General features: G+C 40.5%; 1 protein-coding gene across 1 annotated transcript; it reads left to right on the forward strand.

The window, feature by feature from the left end:
• Window positions 1–9,030: 9,030 nt before the first annotated feature.
• On the forward strand, window positions 9,031–23,042 carry DSCC1 (DNA replication and sister chromatid cohesion 1). The gene is made up of 9 exons (XM_058814421.1): window positions 9,031–9,266; window positions 10,915–11,083; window positions 13,369–13,503; window positions 16,392–16,482; window positions 17,420–17,558; window positions 18,984–19,036; window positions 20,139–20,293; window positions 20,863–21,011; window positions 21,777–23,042. The coding sequence occupies exons 1-9, from the start codon at window positions 9,031–9,033 to the stop codon at window positions 21,883–21,885; spliced, it is 1,236 nt and encodes a 411-aa protein (XP_058670404.1). The 3' UTR covers window positions 21,886–23,042.
• The last annotated feature ends 346 nt before the right edge of the window (window positions 23,043–23,388 follow it).

The following is a 23,388-nucleotide window of genomic DNA, read 5'->3' on the forward strand; positions in this document are numbered from 1 at the left end:
AAGCATCAAAGACAGAACTGGCATGAAACAGAACCATATCAAGGTTCTCTCATAAGACCAAATTCAGGTGTCTTTAAATAGATAACTGGTAAACCATATTGCCAAGGGCTGAACTGTAGTGGGAACACTGTTCTGCTCTCAACAGCTCAGCAGGAAAATAGCATGTAAAAATCAGTCTGTAGTTGTTGAGTCCAAGAAGAAAATTTCACCAAGGTGTACTCCCACAGGGAAGAAGGGTGAAATGAGGATAAAAAAAAGTCCAGGAAGCACCAACAAAGAGGATTGGTGAGAAAAGCATCCCATTAAAAACATAAGTAAGATTTGGTCTGGAGAAAACAGAGGGAAAGAAGCTGGAACAGCAGCAATAAAGCCATGATGAGGGAGGAGATGGAAGGAATAAATTTTCTTTGTGAGGTTCCTCAGAGTTTTTCCTGGTATTACACTGCCTTCACAGCAACTGTCAGAGAGACAAGACCTTTCCTCCCTATCTGCACTGACTTCTCTCTCTAGAGAGGAGCCCTCCAAATTGTCACTGTTAAAGATGTCAATATAGAAAACTCACCCAGAAGCATCTCAGAAGGCCCACTTAATGCACATCCCCACCATGGAATAGGATCAGCTACACCTGTATTTTTTCTATGACACAATTTGGCAGACCCCGGTGTTCACTCCCCCAGGAATGGAACCTGCATAGAATTTTTAATTAAAGCTTTCAAAGTTTTTAAATTGCCTTTGAGGTTTCTCTCATTCAAATAATTAAATTTTGGAGGAAAACTCATTTAGCTCTCTGAAGATGGGCTTAAAGGGAAGTATTTTGCCCCATACCTCACACAGGATCTCTTCTGAAGCAGTTCATGATGAGAGCAGTCTCATCATCCACTTACCAAGCAATTTCCTGGGTTGAAGCAATTCTGTTAGGTTAGGTCTGTGTCAAAACTGATGACCCAGTCTCCAACACTTAGGCAGGAGAAGGTGAGAGGACAAGAATCTCTCCTAAGTGTACAGGCAGTGAACTTTTCTGAGTCAACAGTGACTGTGGATCTGAGATGCCAAAACATCCAGTGAATGGGAAAATTACTTGTTCTATCTGGTTATAACCTACCACATTATGTCAAATTTTTCAACATCTCAAGACATTGACAGCCCTTTTGATAGTAGCCCCTCACTACTATTCAATACTCACAGAGTTGTAAAAAAAATTGAGATACTAATTTACACAGTGATTACAATGGGAAAATGGTTGTCCTCTTAACAAACTGGAATTTAATAACCAGTATGCAGCAGCAGAAGAAAAAAATTAAAGATGGTTAGCATCTTCACAGAAAAATACCAAAAATATAATAGACATGGGATGCTTTAGGCATAGGGCCTAGTACCTGATGAGGGGGTAGATAGAAATCTTCAGAATAAAATTTTTCCTGCAGAGATGTCTGCAGAATGTTTCATTTTCATGTCAGGTTGATGGTTTGGGGCTAAAAAGGGCATGGGATTAGAAGGGCTTCTAAGTATATTGGGGAGGAAGATGTGAAAGGTATAGCCTGCTCATCTAACATTTCAGCATTGGGAAGAAAGTTGAGAATAACAAAATCGAGTGAAATGGTAATTCTTGTACAGTTACAGCCTGAGATTGCATTATTCATCTTGACTGAGAGTGAAACTAGAAGGCCCTACAAGCAGAAGCATGAGAAACACCTAGAATGTAACAGAATCAGACATTTGCTCTGCAGCTCATTCCAGCATTAGATTTGTTGGACATAATTTTCATTATTTCATTTGTTCATTATGATTTACATGTTCATTTGTATTGCATTTTATTCTTTCCCATATAAGGCTTCTGCTCCCTTTGTTACATGAGCTTTTCCCATATGGGCTTATTCTCATTGAAGTTTTCATCTTGCCATTTTTCACTGTCATTTTCCTGTGCCACTCTATTCCTTCATTGTATTCTCTCTACAAATAAAATACTTGATTCATTTTCCTGTTTGGGTTTTTAAAAATATTTTGCATTAAATGGCTATAATTTTTGAATTAATTTGATTAATCTATTTATTTATTTTAGATTCATACAGAAAGTGTAAGGATGTAGTTTGCTGGGATATATTTGTGGTATATATCCCCAGCAATGTCTTAAAAATTAATGATAAACTAAAAACCATCCACTCTCTGAGGTTACTGCTATGCAGATAGCATCTAGTCAAGAAGTGAGATGAGAGGATAACTTGCCAGATGATACATACTGGTATTTAGTTTGTCAGTATTAATAAAGTCTTCAGATTGAAATTAGCCAAAAAATTCTCTATACAATATTTTTAAAACTACATTTATTTGCATCTATCTCATGTAACCTCTCAATATTAATAATAACACTATTTAAAATATCTCTAGCAGCAGGTGTTTATGTGATTAAATTTTAGGGACTGCAGTAAAGTATTGATGCTAATTTTCCCAACTAGCAAAATTATCTGAGTCTGAATTACAGGCTTTGCTGTGGTAGAAGCACTCTGGAAATCTACCCAGAAAATGATGTACAGGGAGCAAAAGATTTTAATGATGTACTCATGCATGAACTAACGTGGCTGACTGACATATATTCTAAATTTAAAAGGATCCCTGTAATTATTACATTATTGAAAGAAACAGCTTGCTTTTTCATGGCAATGTGAACAAAGATCATAGCACCTTCCCCCACCCATTGCACCAGTGTTTGCACTGGGAGGACGTTGAAGCCCCAAAGCAGATAGCCTCCAAGAAACAATGAGTTAAAACATAGAATGTGAGGCATTTGAAGAAGACATAATATTAGGAAACACATAGAGCAATTAATCAGCTAAAGCATGAAACACAAGGACAGGAAGGAGATAGGGATAGGGGGAACTGATGGGCTAAGCATGTTCAGGGCCAACAATGTCAAACTGACCCTAAGAACTCTGCCAAGCTATAGAGACCAAGCCAAGTACACCGGGAATTAACCAAATTAGGAAAGAGGTTCAAAAGTTTAAAGAGGAAGACTCATCGGAAAGACCCCGTCTATGATGAAGGCAACAGGAACGACCACCTGAGAATTCCCCAAAAGAGATGTCTCCACCTACGCTCCGCCCACGCTCCGCCTACACCACGCCCCATATGAATATGCATGATTATGTATCTGATCTGATGTAATCCTATACACAAAATTGTATATAAGGCTTGCTTTTGCTATGTGAACTCAGAAATCCATTTTCGTGATTTCTCCGACGCGTCGTAATAAAATACCTCCTGCTTATCTGACTTAGGCTGAGTCTCTTAAGCAGTTATTTTCGCCTTTTGGGGCAAAATTCGGCATCAACGTGCTGTGCAGCAATGAATGTCCTGGCTGACTGGCTGAGACTGGGAGAAGCTCTGAATGTAGGCTGGGTACCAGCTTGCACAAGTTTACCACACCTTATCTTCAAATCAGTGTTGCATGACTGATCCTCTGCCTTTGTTTGCAATTACACATGCAGTCCCTGCAAAGAAATAACATACAAAACAGGTCTCTAATTGCTGGTTGTCTCATAAGCAATGAGCATCTGGGTTCTTGCTTGTCACAACAGTGTGCAGTGACATTCTCAAAGTCAATTCCAAATTTTCTTGACCATGTTTGAGCTCTGACTATTTGGTGTATGCTGTCCAGCTTTGTGGCTGAGTGTTTCTTCTCCACTATTTCAAGGCCAGAACCAATTATATGTCACCAAGATACTCCAAGATATTGTATGTTTTACACGAATATTTAGGCTTGGTTACAGCTGTTTATTTTCTCCTAATTTAAATATATGTGTTTTGCTGATATATGTATCTCCCTGGTGGCCTGTTAAGATTGACAAGACAGCCTTGGCTGAGGCAGCAATGAGCTATCTGGTTATTCTACTAATTGGCTGAAATTTTCTCTTCTTGAGTCTTGGACTCATTAGTTCCTGCCTTGTGATGCTTTTCTGGCGGACATCATCAGGTATGATGGTTTTACTGGGATACAGTAATACAAATGAACCAAGGTCTGTAACACAGAATATGCAAGCCACTGCTTTGCTATTTTACATTTCACTGCTAAAAAAAGAAAAAAAAATAAAAGAATTTGAAGTATGTCTCAATAACCATGGAGAGCAGGAGCGTGTGTGCTCTGGTGATTTAGGGGGTCTGAATTTATTTAGGATCCTGAGTTATGACTAAAACCTGAATATTGTGGTTAAGAGAGACAAGCACATCTTTATGAACTTGTTTGACTCTTCTGTGAATCACAGTAATTTTGACTTTCACACATCTCCCAGTTTCTCAATGTGTTGCACACAAATTTATTCTCTCCTGTAATCCATTACTTTCTGTTCTTTTCATCAGTAATCCCCTAGTTCTTATATTTAAGACAGACTAGCCAATCATTATCCAGGATAGGTGTGCACCATGGATTTATACAATGGCATAATGATATTTCCTGTTTGGTCTTTTCTCTTTCTTGTTTTCCTAGGAAGTAAATGTAACACAGTCATTGTAGACAGTCATTCTCCCACTGTCTCACAGGAGTCTGTGATGTGCTGAAAGAGCTCTAACCCCAGTCACACCTAGAGCTTTGGTGGTCACCTTCTGTTCTGAAACACAATGAGCACATCCTACGGCCAGTATTTCTAGACAATGAGAAACTGTCATTTAAAGAGTGAAAATGTAACACACATGCTAATTTTACATATTGCAGATGGCATTCCAGCTGAAAAAAGAAATCCTTGAACCGGGGTTATGAGGCTTTAATCAAAATGAGCCTCTCTTGTGGAATAATTCCAAGAACTGTAACTGTGAATTGTGTAATTATCACTGAGCTGATAATGTGTTGCTATATTCAACTTTGGCACTGTGTCAGTTTTTCCAGTGCTGGCTTTATCTTTTTTTTTCTCAGCTATCTCTGTTGTACTTTGAAGAACATCTGTAAATTTCTAGTGTGTACATCTTTGGCATTTGAACACCCCATTTCATGTAGCCCTATTTTCTCACTACATTTTACTGTAGAGCTCCCAAGCACTTGAATTGCAATCACACTGGGAAGTCATCCCCCTAACATGCTACCTAATGACTAGAGCCTGACAGTGGTACCGTGCACTGTTATCTCCTGCTTCACCATTCTGTGTTTCAGTTGTGGAGCTTTGGAGTTCTTTGGTTTGATTTGTCACAGATGCCCTTCATTAATTTAACAGCTCACATCCCTGATGTTTGAGTTCTGGGAAAGATTAAACAGGGCCAAGGACTTCAAAGGTGATCGTCAACCACATTCCATTAACACTAATTTCCATTAACATTTGTCAGTTGAAAAACTATGTCAAAGCTTCTCTTGCTTGAGGCTTGACTCCATTGCTGCCCCATCCCCAGCCCAGGTGAGGATGCAGAGGCTATGTGGCAGTTCAGCTTTATGCTGACAGGTGCACACCTCGTACCTCACACTCACAGCTGCATGCCACAGCAGCCACTTGAGGCCTCCAGTGGGTGGACTGAGAGCAGCTCAGGTGATTAGTTAAGTCAGGATGGCTGAATTTACTGCTTCCTCAACTCTTGCTTCCATTCTCCTACAGGTGAGTTTCACCCCTGCTTGTACCATGATGTTACATGCTCCTGACCCCTGACAGCTTCAGTCCACCAGACCAACTCAAACTCAAAACAGAACTCATTTATGCTATAGCAACTCCAAAGCAAATAAATAACCTGACAGCATCAATATAAAATAGTTTCAGGATCCTACCAAGCTCTCTTGCCATAGCGTGCATTTCCTTATAAATTGACAGCAACATTGATAGTTCATAATCTCATTTTCTCTGCAATTCAAATTCATTAAATGATTAATCCATGTTCAAGAAACCAACTTCATGAGTTCCTAGACAAACCTGTTTTTGTCAGGTCACTGCTCTAAAGTAATTTCAGTGAAAACAGATGCATAATTTTAGCTGTTTCCTGAGAAATGAAACATCTCTATAGATTTATGTCCATGTGTTTGGTGATAGGTCAGTTGGCTTTTTAGAATGGATCAGAGCAGCATTCCCCCAAGTAGGGTTTTCAATATATCATCCAGCCACTGGTTTCTATCAAAATTCCAGGAAATTTACATGCCAAATTTGCTTGACCTTGAACAGCAGCTTCCAGAGGGGTAAACGAGGGACAGATAGAGAAAGATGGCAGGCAGCACAAACATACACGTTTCAGTTCCAAAATGTAAATATATATATAAAGCATCTTCAACCAGAACTATCAGGATAAACAAAATTAATTAGAAAAATTAGTAACTACTACAAATGTTCCTAACCATAGACCAATGCCAACTCTTGAATAACATCCAGTGATTTAATTCCTATTGAGTTTCTGTTACATAGCAGACCTCTTAGGGTACAAACTCCATGAATCCATGCCTTGGAATCAGTTTCTTGGCTATACCAGAACTTTTTTTTTTATTTCACAGAATGAAAAGTAGAAAGAAGAAGAAGCAGGTATGCAAGGTCATTGGAAAATTGCACAAATTAAGGTAGCCATCACAAATAAGCTTAGTAACTATTTCAAGACTTGCTTGGTAAAAAGTGATTTTCTGGTTTACCTGAGAGGTGTGTGTGGAGAGATTTATATTAAATCAAAATGTAAGTCTCAAATAAGGCTATACACGTATCAGTTTGCGCCTAGCATTACTAGAAACTAGCCAAAGTTGGAGTGCCTCTGGTTTCCTGTGTGCACAAGGATGGTATTTCCACCTTCCAAAAACTGAAATAAAACATGAAAACATGATAGATTTCTAAGTCTTTGAACAAGCCACTGCACATGTGTTGTGATAGAAGTAGCTGCCAAATAACTTCAGCCAAAGTTTTCTCCAAGGCCATTGCCCCATTGGCACCACTCAGGCACCACCCTCTGAAGAGAGAAGATGCCTGACTCAGTCACATACAACAGCAACTGGTCTCTGCCAGGCTGGGACTGAACAAAGCCAGCTCCATCCCACCAGCTCCTGCTTCTGGCTCCCACATCATAGGGGTTACAACCTCCTCATCTGGGTCATTTGGTACAGACTTTTACCAAGCACAGAGGTACCCTGCAAGTGGATAGACATCGGAGCAATGAGTTAGCAATTTGTTAGCTGATGAACACAGCAGCTAGGGCTCACACACTACCAGGCTGAGTGCTAATATGCCCTGCAGCAAAAAGCAGTGAGTGTCTGAGGAGCCAGTTGTCCTGGGCAAGGCAGGGAAGAGGCATCCCGTGCTGCTCCTTGTAGAAGTCTGACTCTCCCTGCTGCTTAGCTGCTGTGTCCTGAGCCTCTGCTTCTGTTCTCTTCTTATGGTTTAAGGACATCAGTAGACTTCCCCTCGAATCTCTGAGCTGCGGACTATTTCCATTCCAATAATCACACATGCCTGTGGCTTCCACTCATTTGTGTTGTGGCTTCAGCTCGAGCACTTCCTCACAGCTTCCTCTGGCAGACATAGCCACATCAGGCCACAGCAAGAGCCTGAGCTGAGCCCTGAGTCATGGGGTGACAAACCTCTAAACCTCTGTGTGGAGGCTGTGCAAGCCTTTTCCTAAGGGGTCATGTATGGATGAGAGCCTGCAGGCAGCTGCCCTCGGTCAGACTGTCCCCAGAAGGACAAAAGGACCTGGGGTGAGTGACACCAGTGTGCGGCAGCTGCCTCAGCAGTGCTTTCCCACCCACTGTCATGCTCCACTCTGGTGGCTTGGACCCTCAATATCCCTCTCCCCACACTTGCTGTCATGCTCTGGTGTCAAGGAAAAATTTTGAGAGTGGCACAGCAATGCTCCAGGCTTGGGACACGAGGCTGGAAAGCTGTCAGGTGGAAAAGGGATGTTGGTCAACAGTGACTGAACATGAGCCAGGGTGTGCCCAGGTGGCCAAGAAGGCCAATGGCATCCTGGCCTGCAGCAGAAACAGTGTGGCCAGCAGGACCAGGGCAGGGATTGTCCCCCTGTACTCAGCACTGGTGAGGCCACACCTCGAGAACTGTGTCCAGTTCTGGGCCCCTCACCACAAGAAGGACATTGAGGGGCTGGAGTGTATCCAGAGAAGGGCAACAGAGCTGGGGAAGGGTCTAGAGCACAACTCAGGTGAGGAGCACCTGAAGGAGCTGGGGCTATTTAGGCTGAAAAAAAAGGAGTTTCAGTCGAGACCTTATTGCTCACCACCATTCCCTGAAAGGATGCTATAGCCAGGCAGGAATTGTCCCAGCTAAGAAGTAACAGGATGAGAGGAAGCGGGCTCAAGTTGCACCAGCCGAGGTTTAGATTGGACAGTGAGAAAAATGTCTTTACAGAAAAGGTGGTCAGGCACTGGAACAGGCTGGCCGGGGGAGTGGTGGAGTCACCATCCCTGAGGTGTTCAAAAGACACGCAGCTGTGGCACTCAGGGACACGGTTTAGTGCTGGACTTGCCAGTGCTGGATAAAGTGTCGGACTTTGTGATCTTGGAAGCCTTTTCCACCCTAAACACGTCTTTGATTTAATGTTGCCTCAGAGCTGGGCAGTGACTTCCATATTGGCCCTGTTTTTGCAGTGTTTTGTCATTTTACTTAGTTTTGCGCATTTTGTATATTTTTATTCCATTTTTGGCATAACGAGAGACTTTAGTGCAGCACAGCCCGACTCCTGTGCAGCCTGACAGAAATCGGGAGGTTTGTCTCAGATTAGGAGCAGAGGGAAGCGATTCCTGAGCAGTTCCCGCCCGCCCCGCCGTCCGCCCATCCGTCCGCCCATCCGTCCGTCCGTCAACCGCGGAACCAACGCGGGCTGCGCGCGCTGCCGCCGCCCGCTCCCCGTTGGCCCGGCCCGGCCTGGGCGGGAGGAGCGGGGCGGGGAATGCAGGCCGCGGCGGGGCGGGGAATGCAGGCCGCGGCGGGGCGGGGAATGCAGGCCGCGGCGGGGCGGGGAATGCAGGCCGCGGCGGGGCGGGGAATGCAGGCCGCGGCGGGGCGGGGAATGCAGGCCGCGGCGGGGCGGGGAATGCAGGCCGCGGCGGGGCGGGGAATGCAGGCCGCGGCGGGGCGGGGAATGCAGGCCGCGGCGGGGCGGGGAATGGAGGCCGTGGCGCGGAGTTCGGAGCGGGCCGGGGCCGCCATGCGGAGCCGCGCCGAGGTGGACGCCACGCTGCAGACGGCCAAGCTGAACCCGGCGGAGCTGCTGCCGGCCGTGCACTGCCTCAGCTTCGGCCCGCAGGCCGGCGGCGGCGAGTGCTGCCTGCTGCAGCTGGAGCCGGGGCTCTGCGCCGAGCTGGAGGCGGGGCGCAGGTACGGCGGGCGCGGGGCTGTCCCGGACACGGGGCTGTGTCCGCACTTCTGTGTTCTTCTGATGCGGTGGGCGTAACTGCCCCTAAAATCCCTTAAACCTGTTTCAGTTACAGTGGAAACGAAAAGCCATTTCCTTATAAGCAGCATAAGAAGCGTGTTTTGGTTTTTTTTTTGGTTTTTTGTGTTTTTTTTTTTTCCTCTGTGTCTGTGTGGTGTTTTAGTTTTTTTGTTGGTTTGGGGTTTTTTTGTGGAAAGCTTTCTGCTGTGGAGACTTCTGAACAAAACTCAGAAGGTGCTGGAATAGGCTCCCCAAAAAGTGGTCAGAGCACCAAGGCTGCCGCAGCTCAAGAAGCAATTGCTCAGCGCTCTCGGGCACCTGGTGGGATCCTTTGGGCAGTCCTGTGCCAGCCCAGGTGTGATCACCTGGTGTGATCCTTGTGGGTCACATCCAATTCGGGATATTCTATGATCAGAAATACAGGTTTAGAAAAGATATCATGCCTCTAAAAGAATTCCGCTGACTTTGAGATTTTCCTGTTAGAACTCTTGAGGCCTGATGGATGGCAGGGTGCCTATAAGTTAGAAAATGGGCAGGGAAGGATGTGCAGTATGGACGTGCAAATTGGCAGGAAGGATGTGCCCTTCTATGCATGGGCATGGGGTAGGATGGTTATGTGACGCCAAACTCTGAACCAAGAGCAGGTTCCACGCAAGGTTTTGATACTGTTTTAAATTTCTTCCTTTACTGCAATGCCAGTGACACAAGGAAAATCTTTGAAGTGATACAAAATGAGAAGTCCCTCTAAAGAAGGCAGTTCTCTGAGATGCATGTTAGTAAGCCATTCCTATTTCATGCAATACTGATGAAGTTTTATCTGTTAGAGGCCTGAATCGTGTGGATCCCTTGGGACACAGCTGAGCTTTGTTCGTGCATGCAGGCTTTGGCAAACAAGAGAAGCATTGAATTGAATTGAATCTGAGAACTTAAGTTAGTGTTTGTAGCCTGGGAGGAACTGAATGTTCCCCTGTCATGCTCCTGCTTTGGTATTATCACGTCCTCATGCAGAATCTTTACTTCATCAAGTATGTGAGCTGAAGAGGGTGCTTTACATTGTCTCTTTGTCCAGAATTGTTCTAGAAGATTATTTTCTTTCCTGCTTGGAATTACTTGCAAGAAAATAGGTATTAATTATCTGAAGGGCTCTGCACAATAAACACAATTTCTGTTTGCTTTCTTGTTTCACAGTGGGCCAGCTTCAGTCCTCATTAAAGAACAACTCTAGTTTGTTATCTAATTTTTAAGATTAGTGAACTAGTTCTCACATTAAGCATCACTTCAGCGGTGTTTTAGGGGGATTGAGAGAATTGGTGTATGACTATAGGCATTCAATTGTGTTCTGCATGAAAACTTGGAATGCTAGTCTTTTGAGTTCCCACACTAAAAGGAGAGGGAAAAACACAGTCAATTAGATTAATTTACATTTTTTTGGTGAACTGTGACTGCTGCTACCAAACAGAACTGCAGTTTGTAATTTCTTTACAAATGTGTATGAATGTGAGAAAATATCAAACAAGTTTAATAAGAGTTCATCCTGAAACAGAGGTAAAAATGCATCATTATTTCCACGTTGTTTTTTTTTTTTTTCAGCCTGATAATCCGTGGTGAAAAGGATGAACATGCAGTGTTGTGCAGCAAAGATAAAACTTATGACATGAAAATAGCAGATACCTCAAATATGCTGCTGTTTGTTCCTGGTTGCAAAACTCCAGAGGAACTGAAAGCAGATCAGGCATCTTGTAATATTATTCATTCACAGGTATGTCTTTCAGGGTTTTATTTGTTTGTTTTAATTCTGTGCTTTCTTATTCTCTGTAATTTCTTGTGTTTTGTCCAAGATGCATATGTGAAACCCAGCTGGCATTCAGTTGCCTAAACATAGACTTTTAATGCCATTTTAGACACCCTGTGGTATTGCTTAGCCACTATTGCAGGCTGCCACTGGAGAAAGGACGAGTCTCCTATAGCTTCTTTGTGTATTGACCAGTTCCAGGAGGATGGATTTATAAATGTGCTTTTTATACAGGGCCATGCTATGCCTTAGGGTGTCCAAAATGGCTTTAGAGCCTTTCTTCAGGCAGCTGAACTTTCTCTGTAATGTATGGTTATTGTTTCAGAGAAGTTAAAACTGTGCTTTATTTTCATTGCACAGTAATTACTTGTGGTAGGTATTAAAAGCTTGCAAAGAAAATATAATTTCTCAGTGTTAGCAACTGTTTTTAAAGTAAGCTATTTACAGGTTGATTTTTAGGAGTGCTTTTCCCAAAAGGGAGATTTTACCATGTTGTATCTGAATACTATTTTTTAAATATAGAAATGTATTCTAAGGTGGCTCTTTCAATTAGTGTATCAAAATATTTAATTATTTTCTGTAATGGACATAATGGCATCATTGAGGAATAATCCTACTTCAACATCAGTTCTTCCATGAGGTCTAATGAGCTAATGTAAAAAGTTAATTCAAGCTGAAGTAGATTAATGAGAAAGTAATATTCTTTCATATACTTTTTTTTTTTTACTACATTTAATTGTTTCACTATTCCTGTGAAGTTACACATCATAGAAATGTGATTTGCTTAGGAACTATTTAAAAAGTTTTATTTCTAAGAGCTCTCAAAATTATATCAAAAAGGTAAGATGGTTCATTAACACTGCATATTGTGAAACATAGCAAAAGATACTATGTGTGCTCAGTACTTTGGGGCTTCACTGCCCTTCACTTGCTGTCTTGGTGCTCATCTTTGTATCACTTTCACACTAATACAGCCAAAGCATCTGCCATTTTATTCACCTCACAGAGCTTATCTCAGGTTATGAGCTTTGGAATATTAATTAGAATTATTTATTTCCTTTTCTATGCAGAGTATCTTCTTATTACCAAAATGATCAGAAAACAACTTGGCAGGAAATAAACCTAGCACTTAAGTAAATGCTAATTGACATGAAGCTTGGAAGTTTGTCAGGAAGTTGGTGTTTAGCTGAATTTTTTGCCAAGCCAGTTATGTAATAGATTAAAATTGACAGATTTCTGTGTATTAGAAGTTGTATACAATTACTTCTATATATACGTGGTTTTGCTTATAGTTGATTTAAATGGAAAATGATTTTAAAGCTTTAGTTGTTGTTTTTGGTTTTTTTTTCAATGGAGGACTTCTAAAATACCTCAAGTACTCCAGTAAAGCACTTAGGGTATTTTAAAGCACTGTCTAGAGGCTTTTTCATAGAAGCTGTTTTAACATGGGGCTGGTGATTGGGTCAGGAGTCACTAAGCTGGAGCCTGTTCTGCCTCTGCAATTCTATTCTCATTTCTGTTGGTTTGGTAAATAGTAGAAATTATGCTGAAAGGCCTTCAATAGTCTGGCTTCTTCCAAGAATCTTGCAGTAAGTCAAAGCTGTACCCTGTGAAGCATCTCAGGATTACTCTGAAAGTAAAACTTTGGTAAGTCGGTGTTGTTGAATCAAGAACAGCCAAACTTCCTGTTGCACACTCCTCATTTTTGTGTTGACTCAGGGAGAGGAACAGAGATGTCTTGTCAGGTGTGTGCAAGTGTAGCTTTCTGTCCTTGTTACTGTCTGCTTTGCTTGAGCTTAGGACTATGATGATTCATTAAAAAGACCATGAAGTAGATCCCAAGCTTGGGAAGAAGTGGGGAAGATAGACACAGGTTAATACAGGAAGGCTTTTATGGCAGTAACACAATTTACTGTTAAGGCAAAAAGCAGTTTCGAGGGGAATTGTGCAGAAATATATCCTGTGGTGGTTTCCTATCATTTGCAGGCAGAGTTGAGTTGTTATCTTTGTCTTATGCACTACAAAGATATATTTTATCAATCAGTTCTGGATTTTTATTCTTCATTGTCTGTACTATTTTTTTTTCATTGAAAACATTGCAATGATTGTTTTATCTTTAAAGTAATTACCCTATTAATAGTTACTTGTTTTCAATGACTGGGTTAACACTGCTTGCTGATAATTTTTGGTAAGCAGCTTTGAATCCAGATGCTGTATTAAAATGTTTAAAGAGTTGCTGTTTTCTCTTGTAGATTGCTGGTTTCTCCAAGAACTATTGGGAATTAAGGAGATGTCGACCAAAACTGAAGAAACTGAGGACGCTTTTAATGGAAGATCCATATGAAGGGCCTGATAGTCAGAAAGATCAGACTTCAACATTTTCAAAGGTAAATCAGCTGTGTAAATTGCTTTCTTGTAATTGGTAATGAGCAAATTAAAGTGAAGATACATCCTTAAGTAGAAAAATCCCTTTCCTCATATGATTCACAGTGCTTCTTTGAGTTAATTTTTTAACTCTTCTATTCTAAACAAGTTGATTGTTGCTAACACTTCCAGTGAGTACAAGTAAGCAGCCTTTTTATTAGTTAAAATGAGGGACATGGAAGGAGACTGGGCATTTCCCTTTTCCTGTAGGAAGTTTCTTGGAGCACAACCTTCAGAATCTTTTCTAAATTACTTGAGAGTTACATGACTGCTAAGGTATAGTGCAGCCTTTCCTTCTTTGTGTCTGCCATATATGAGGTCAGAGCACACCATATGCAGATTGCTTGCTAATCAGTAATTGGTGATGACAAGGAGAAGAAGGGAGTTGAAGAGAGTAACAGGATTATCTAAGGCATGGAATAAGACACACTCAAAGAAGGAAAAACACAAATGAAATTCTGTCCTGCTGTCTTACAGTGTTTCCAGGAAATTCATTTTGGGACCTAAAGAGTAATGGGGAGACCTGGACTGTGCAGCATATGATCTCAGCTAAAAGGCTGATAGAAATTATGGGATTTTGTTAGCTTGGTTGGTTCTCCTTTTGACTTGAAGACCAAAAAGTAGTTGTTCCCAAGTATTTTATGCTGAGGCATGATTGAAGCTGACACCACCAAACCATCTGCATGTGTTTGGATGTGCAAACACAGATGTTACTTTTCTCTGGAGAAGAAGGATGCTTCTCTCTTCCCGGATGATTTACAGGCTGATTTCTGATCAGTTACAGAATCTTGCCCCCAGAATTGCCTACCTGTGCTGTTCTAGGCATAGCAGGACATACAGCAAAATAAGGGATGGCAAAGGTTTGAGGGCTTAAATTGTCTGAAAATTATAAGCATTGTCAAAGGCCAGCAACATGAAAAAGTCATATGAAATAGTGTTTATTCATAATATTGAGTATTATTAAAAGATGTCAGTGTCTCCCAAACATTAATGACTGATTTGAGGATTGATCACCATTTATTTTTGAAGGAGAATGCATTTCCTCTATGACCTTACTGAGTAACAACAACTAGGTATATCTGATAAATGTTGACAAGTGTTAACCTTGCCTCTGGTGGAACTCCTCAATGAATCTGAAAGCTCTCCAGGGGAAAACTCTTTCCTGTGGGACTAATTTTCTCTGAAATCCCAAACAGTATATGTGTAGTAATGATTTCCACTGTTTTGTTTGCTTATACTTAATATTTATTGTGTGCTGGGAATTAATTGGCCACCTTTAATCTGTTTGAAAACAAATTATTCATTTGTTTGTTTACTGTAAGCTTCGTCTCATGATTTTTCAGGACTGTGTCATACACAGAGAACCTTAGCAGAAGAGCCATAAAGATCTATAGCACTGTAGGGAACCTGTTGCATTGTGTTTTGATTTAGCACACTAGAGGAAAGCTTAAAAATATATAGGCTAGTACTGAATTTTACTGTGAAATGACAGGGCATACTCAGATGATCACAGACATCTGATAAGAAAAAGAATAAGAAACATATTAAATACATTATCTGGAAGTTGCTGGTGTGGGCGTGGTGCAAGTCAACCCATTCCATTTTATGTTTGCAAGGGCAATGCAGCTGATAAAAGCATCAGAGCTGAGAGCAGTGATGTATTCAAAAAAGCTGTTGGGATTGCTGGGCTGGCCTCAATTCAGAAATGTGTCCCAAGGACTTCTGTGCAAGGCATCTGAATGACAACAATAAACTTCAAACACACATGCTGATTTGGGGATATTTTTGCTCTCAATTGCTAGCAGTGTGTTTTTTTTAAGTATTGTATGATAGGGTCATCCCTCATTGACATACTGATGGGAGCTTGGCTTGGTGATAGGAACAGTATGTTCCAATCATCTGATAGGAATAGCATAGCAGGAAGTGGAGGCCTTTCTGTATTTAAGTGTTTTTTTAACATGTGAATGTTCCATATTTAGTGTTGGTTTGTTCCATTTGTGTTCTCATAGTCTGATAGATCTTAATCCAATACTTAATCCAATGTTTTTCTTTCTGATAGGAAATAATCTTGAGATATAATCAACAGAACTTTAACATTAGAGTTGATATAAAAGGCTCTACTGTGAATAAAGGAATAGGTGTACTATTTCCAGTGCACTGATGTCTGGTATTTCTTCTATTTACTTCACTCCTCATGATAACTTCTGATCCAGCCACACCTTCATAAACCCATCACCACAGCCCCTTCCCATCTCACCACAGAAGCGTTCTGCAGGGAGGTGTTTGTGTTCTGGCTGGGTCTGTGCTGTGCGTGTGCCAGCTCAATTGGGAGACACCAAAACACAACATGTAACTGTTGAGGTGATGGTGAAGGAGACTTTCCCTCAGTGGAGGTACTAAGTGCAGGTTCTGACTTCTATCCAAAAGTGATACGTGATTTTTGCTTTGCCTTTACTTTGAATCTCACAGATTAAAATATGTGATTTCAGAAAAGCCAGAACACATTCACTTTTTATTCTTGCTGGGATAAGAATCTTCTTATTCTTCACTTGCAAGGTCTACTTGTGCTAGTTTGACATTCTGGAAATCTAGGTATATTACCTAGATCTGGTACAAAAATTTTCCTGTAGTTAGACTGCCTTTTATATTGAATAACCCTTTGAGAAAATGTTTTAAGTTACAAGAAGAGTTTCAGAGAATGTGGCAAACCTTAGAAAATTCCGTCTGGGGGAAAAAACATCTGTCTTAAGTCTTTCCTTCATTATAGCTTATAATGCATTTAGTATGGTCACTGAAGCAAAGAAGAAGTAAGAAAACCTCTTTTATTTCCTTTATTTTTCCCTTGTTGCAGTATACAACAGAAGATTTGTTAAATCTGATTCAAGCAAGTGAGGAAGAAATACTCCACCAATTGCAGGTCATAGATGCCTGCAAAATCGAAGGTATTTGTATCTAAAGAATATTCTTACCTATGAGGAAATAACCCTCCTATTTTCCCCAAAATACATGTCTCCCTTTTTTAAGGCCTATTCTATATCCTTGTCTTTCAAGGTGCAAGTTGCTTTAAAGTTCTAAGACTTGTTCCCATAGATCCATGTCCTCTGCTGCTGTGAATCTGCTCAGAAGGATGAAGCTGAGCAGGCACTGCCAGTCTCTCTCTTTCAGGATAACTCCTTTGCTGCTACAAACACTGGCATCAGAGTATCCCACCCACAGCATGAATATTTTTTTAGCTGGTCACCCTCTTCATGAAGGAGTGGGTGCTGCTTTCTGTAGTTCTAGAGGCAAAAATAGCTGATTCTTAGGTAGCCCTATCCTTTTCATAGTTCTTTCTTCCTCCTGGACTTGCTTTATGTCAGTGTCTTCCTACCACGTGAGGGAAGGCTGGAGCAATGCCTCACCTTGGGACAGGTCCTATTCATCCTTTACTTGGCCATGCCCAAACATTCAGTAGAACACAAGTTGATGGCAGTCCTAGAGTAATCTGGATTTCTGGAGTTTTGTGAACTTCTCTGGACCTGAGCTGTTGCTTTGCAGAGCCAGTGCAGCCCATCCTGTTCATGCAGTTCTGTTCCTCAACTAAGCATTAGTTCTTCCACATCTTGGAGTGATATTTTCAGTGTCTTTGTATCTGTGGCGGTTAAAGAAGTACTGAAGAATTCCAAACAGTTGAGATAATTAAGTTTCATTCTCCTTTACATATGCTCTTATTATTTAGTTCCTTTTCTGAGCTTTTAATCCTGAAAAGAACACAATGGTACTGCATATTATAAAGGTGTGACCTGAATGTCCAGACTCCAGTAATGTATCTTAATGACAACAGAATTAAGGTGTTAATGTTTTCCTTCTAACAGTGTTCTGTGGTGCTCTGTTTGGCAGGATATTGGAGAATTCTAGACTTTGACTATGAGATGAAACTCTTGAATCATGTGACTCAGCTAATAGACTCAGAGTCCTGGCCTTTGAGTAAGGTTCCTCTCTGTGCCTGCCTTGAAGAACTTGGATCTCTAGAACCCAGGTAAACAATTATTTTAGTACTTAAAATTGCCTACATTCATTATTAACTATGTGTAATTACAGTACTTGTTAACTGTCTATTAGAATTATAGTCTTGCAAATCTGGATTCTACTTACTCTGATATAAATGATACATTTTCTTTGTTTCTAAAAATACTTAAGGGAATTTTTAGACAGGTTAGTAAACTGATTTTAGTGTTTATTGTTAGTATTTTCATTGATCCACAGTAGAAACATTACTGCTGAGTTGTAAATGATGGAAGGAGCTTGTACTTAAGTTGTAAATTGCTCAGCATCTTGAAATAGTTGTTCTGAAGCTATAGCTAGCCAAAAATGATTGGTTTACCTGTTGCATATTAGTTGAGAGGGGGTATGTTTTCTGGTGTAATTCAAAAGTACCATTCAAAGAAAGTCTTAAGTTTACAATATGTAGCATTTTCCATTTAATTGCCTTTTGGCTCAAAAAGATATCTGCAGTTAGGCTATAATTGATGACAGAGCTTCAGAAAATTGCCTATTATTCAGTAAGGGATAATTAATTGCCAAATTTTTGACTTGCATCATAGGATCATTCAGACTGGTAAAAAACATTAGGATCATTGAGTCCTACCATTACCACACCACTGCCAAGTCCAGGACTGAACCATGTCCCTAAGTGCCACATCTACACGTCTTTTAAACACCTCCAGGGATGGTGACTCCACCACTTCCCTGGGCAGCCTGTTCCAGTGCCTGAGAATGCTTTCCATGAAGCAATCTTTCTTATATCCAATCTAAATATGTCAGGCCATTTCTTCTGATCCTGTCACTTGTTACGTGGGGGGGAAGAGACTGACCCCCACTGGCTACAGCCTCCTTTGAGGGAATTGTAGGGAGTGATAAGGTCTCCCCTGGGCCTCCTTTTCTCCAGGCCAAACACCCCCAGCTCCCTCAGCTGCTCCTCACCTGAGTTGTGCTCCAGACCCTTCCCCAGCTCTGTTGCCCTTCTCTGGACACACTCCAGCCCCTCAATGTCCTTCAGTTCTGGTCTGAGGGACCCAGAACTGGACACAGGATTTGAGGTGCAGCCTCACCAGTGCTGAGGGGAACAATCCCTGCCCTGGTCCTGCTGGCCACACTTGCTGATACAATTCTTTCTCATTGGAAAAAAAAGATATTGCAAGAGTCTATTCCTTATTTCCCTTACACATTTTAGTCTTTGCTAGTTATAACTAGATCGTGGTAGAGACTTTTGGGGGAGATCCTTCTCTCTCATCTATTTTTTACCAGTTTCTTCATTTCACCCACAAAAATGTATCTCATCATCTGTTCTCTTCAGTTTATTTTCTTCTCCATACCTGTTTCTTAATCTTCTTGGTAACTGTTTTAGTAGTGTCCTAGTAAACACTAGTATTAGAACATGTTTTCTGATTTTTTTTTTTTCCAGACAAATGATAGAACACGTTCTTTTAAGCTATGGCAGGAAATATGTTGATGATGGTAAGTTTGGGAAAGATAACATGGTTTAACTTTGCATAAAAGAAATAGTTCTTAGTGAGGAAATGTAGGTTTTTGAAGAACGGCCCAAAAAAATTACTCTGCTGCAGTGCAAAGGAGAGAGGGAGGAGGGAGCAAACTGGCTAAAAATCAGTACAGTTGTTAAAGGAAGTTTCATAGGTAAAAAAGGCTATTAAACTGTACAAACCAATTGTAAACAGAGGTACTGGAACTGATTTATTAGGTGTGTACAAGCCATAATTTCGTGACTAAAGAGAGCTCACTAGTAAAATTTAGATGACATCTCTCTTTAGATACCCTAGAAGATCTCAGATATTTAAGTAATTAATTGAGCTATTATGAGTAGTCAATGGCATGAATTCAGCTTGCCTGGAGTAGGTATCTGCCTGTGATCTCTTGAACTGCACCACAAGATCTGCTGGTTGTAGGGATTAGATTTGCATTGTCCATCTCATACACAAATACAATACTGCACTGCTGTAATTCAGTCTGAATTCTTCCCTACAGTGGCTTTCATCTCACCTTTGGCTGAAGCAGGAGTTGCACTCAACCTTAAAGAACATAAGGAAGTCATTGGAGTGACAACCGACTCTTGTCTTAGTGTATTTAGGCAGTTTGCACAAGGAACAAGTCTGAATTACAGAGGTGGCTGAAACAATAGAAGGAAGTGTTTATACCTGATTTGGGTCAGAAATTTTAGCCAAGTCAGTGTGAGAGAAAATGAAATCTCATCTCTTCATGATCTCATAAGGGTGATTAAAGAAGTGAAAGTTTTGTTTACAAGCCATTCAGAAATAGGAGGAGGAACAGTACACTGAAAGGGGAAAACATGGAGGGCAAACACATTTATTGATACAAATTAATACTGTAGTTGGGACAGTACTGCTGTATTCTGCCTGATTTGTTCCTGAGAATGAGAAGATACCATAATTTATCCAAATTAATACCAAGTCAAATTGCTTCCCAAGGAAAAAAAAAAAGGATGCTTGGTGTATAGAAGACTGTAGAACAGAATGGAAATACAAGGCTGTTCTTTTATCAAAAGGCAAGAACCCAAGATAACCTGGTTTCTGCTTCTCTACAGGGGAGGTTTTCTTTGAAATGCATGAAGATAAAATATGCAGAGCTATAGCACAAATGCTTTTGCAAAATGCAGTTAAATTCAATCTATCAGAGTTTGAAGAAGTCTGGCAACAGAGTGTCCCTGAGGGGATGACAACAAGGCTTGATCAGCTTCAGGTAAACACGTAAAGAAGGATGGATTATTTTGTGAATGGGCTGTAACTGACTTGTGTCATATATAGATTTTAGCCATTATTGGGTATTGTGTTGTTTCTGTTAGCTTTTGAGTTCAAGTATGCTTTATGATATCCTCAATGAGCACGAGTAGTCTGGAATCATAATTCAGGTCAGGTTTCTGTAACTAAGGCACGTTTCACTGTTTGAAGAAAGGTTGCAGCTATAATTTACTACTTGTAAATGTGACTGGAACAGAAGCTGAAGCTGTTGTTGAATAGATGGTAGTGACAGCCAGTAGAGTAACAAACACTCCTGGAATCCTTTTGCTTAAAGCAGGCAGAGAGATGTTGGAACCCAATGGATTCTCCCTTCCTTCTTATCATAGAAGAAATGATAAATACTGCCTGTAAAACAATGGCTTTATGATACTTCTTCACTTTGCCTCTGGTAGTGCAGTTCTGGAAGGCTTTGGATCTGCAAAGAGAAACTTGCATGGGATGTTGCCAGAAAGAAGGAAGTTTAATTGTTCTGTCAGTACTTTTTATTTCATTTCTGATGGTGTTCTGCAGGGCTTGGCTCTTGTGGATAGAAGTTTAAGACCAGAGACCATCTTTCTGCTGAAAGTGGAAGACTTACCTGAAGACAATCAGGAAAGATTCAACAGCTTATTTGGCATACGGGAAAAGTGGACAGAAGTGGATATTACCCCTTATATACAGTAAGGATGTATTTATTTTTATTAAAACATAATTAGTACCATATTCTTCTCTTTTTGTATAGCTGGCTTCTGATGAGCCATCACTGCCTCAGTGATACTCTATACTTTGCATTTTAAGTTTAGTGGATTCTCTATGAATAGAATACCCACCTCTGGGATCTGTAACTCTCTTTTTTGGACTTAAATGTGTGTAAGAAGTTGATCCTACTGGGTTTAAATGGGTGATAACTCTCATTTGATTAAAGCAGACAATTCAAACTTGCTGACATTTACTCTATATTTACAACACTAGAACTATAAAGCAATAGTGCTTCCTGTACTGCATCCGTTGTTCCTTTGGTAGTTAAGACTTACACTGCACATTATCTAGAATGTCCAGCTGTGACATATGTGAGAAGATGTTGATGCTGTCCCAGAGGTAACTGCATCAATCCTTTATGAGTAACTCTAAATTTCCTGTAATATAACTGAATTGTTCAGAGCTAGCTAGATTGAAAACTCTGTTAGAGAACAGTAATAATAAAACTCTGCCTAAAACCCCAAATTCTTTTTCTGAAGTAAGTAATGTAGTTTTGCCTAGTGTGTAAATGTCAAGGTAAGTTCTAAACTTGAGGTAATTTAAAGCATTATGTGACAGTTACAGTAGTTCTGGTTTTTTTTCTAACATCCAAATCCAGTTTATTGTTGTAGTTAAAAATGTTTTAGATTAATTTTGTGTGATAGTATCTCTAAATGCTGATGTCCTGTGCTTGATTTTCTCTGTAGAGACTTGTGTGCAGAGAAGCAGACTGTTGGTGCTCTTCTGACAAAATATGCTCGCTCCTCAATGCTGAATGGTGTTAAAGTTTATAATTCTAGAAGACCCATCTCATAACAAGTATTGTTTGAAGAACTGAGGATACTGAATGTAGTAACAGTGAATGTTACTTGCTGCTGCCTTCTGGGGAAAAGAGTGGCCAACCATCATTATACAGCTACTTGAATATGTTGTGTTCTGTGCTCAGCTAAGGAGAGTGTGAGGACACTTGTGGCTTCTGGGGAATTATATTCAGTTCACCTTCCTTTGCCAGCCTTCTTTGCCAACCTTTCTTTTCCCAACTTCTACTTCTTGAATACATGTAATCTGTTTATCCATAAGTCTGAAATGAATATTAAAAACCTTCTTGATAATAATTCAATGAATTCAATTGAATAGCAAAACAGAAATTTTAGTCTTCTGCCCATTATTGGCCATTCTTAAAGATGAAGGTTTCAATGCAGTGTTCACATTTTGAATAGCAAAAAACTCATCAAGCTCATGAACAAATCATTCCCCACTGAGACTACATCAGTCTTGATTTTGAAAATGGGTTCCTTTTAAGGTCATGTCTATGAACAACATCAGCACCTGACACTTTAATACTTGGCAGAATGGCCTTATATATATTATCAAAAAAAAACCTAATTGCAGTGAAGTGTGAATATAAGAGAGAGTAGTTGGATGTTGTGTTACAAATTTCCTATAAACTGTCATTAAAATGTAGCTGAGGTAAAACTAACGCTTTACTGACAACTACTTGTGCTTTTTTAAAAAGAACCTACAAAACATTGTCGTACAATTATTTTTTAAAATTTTGTTAGGGCAAATGACAGCACATAGAAATTGTGCCTTTCAGTTTTGTAATGATAATACTGTTTTATGTAAATGAAACATTCTGTTTTGATGATACTGCCATGAAGTGGTGTACCTGAGATGGTAATTTTGTAATCATTAAAAAGGATTGTTTGCATGTCAGTAAACCAGAGTTTCATATTAGATCGTTTTCAGATTTATATTTTAAGCTTAACAGTCATTGGTTATTTGATACAAAAAGTATTCTTTCCATCAGACTCAGATGTGAGGTAGGAAATACCTTGGAACTGCCAACATTTCAGCTGTAGAGTGAGTGGGGAGAGTAGAGAAACTCCTCCTAAATCAAACGTAACTCAAGATGCACACTGTGTGCATACTTGGAATTTGGTACAGATAAAAAGCTAAATAAAAGCTTCTTCCTGAGCTCTGTTTATTGTTGCCCAGTGCTGCAAGGTCAGTGTCCTTTGCTGCACGTTGTTGGTGCAGGGCTGTGGTGTTTGACCAGCTGTGTGATGTAGAAGGGCTCTCTGCTGGGAAGGACTGCCTTGTTTGCTGTCTGGTTCCAGCAGCTCCGGTCCCCCAACAGCAGCAGCAGGTTCACTCCCAGAGATCAATGGTTATATGAACAGAAAAGCCTTGGAAATTCCTTCCTTTGCATCACAGAAGGCCCCTTAGTTGAAATACGCAACACAATTGATACTTTTATATTTGTGCTCCAAGTTTGTATTTACATAGGTGTTTCTTCGTAAAACAAAAAAGAAATTA

This window comes from Ammospiza caudacuta, chromosome 1, assembly GCF_027887145.1.
Source record: "Ammospiza caudacuta isolate bAmmCau1 chromosome 1, bAmmCau1.pri, whole genome shotgun sequence".
Lineage (NCBI taxonomy): Eukaryota > Metazoa > Chordata > Aves > Passeriformes > Passerellidae > Ammospiza > Ammospiza caudacuta.

Coding starts and splice junctions, on each gene's coding strand:
- DSCC1 (XM_058814421.1), top strand. CDS start 9,031: ATGCAGGCCGCGGCGGGGCGGGGAATGGAGGCCGTGGCGCGGAGTTCG. Junction 16,483..17,419: donor AGATGCCTGCAAAATCGAAG/GTATTTGTATCT, acceptor TCTGTTTGGCAG/GATATTGGAGAATTCTAGAC. Junction 17,559..18,983: donor CTTGGATCTCTAGAACCCAG/GTAAACAATTAT, acceptor TTTTTTTTCCAG/ACAAATGATAGAACACGTTC.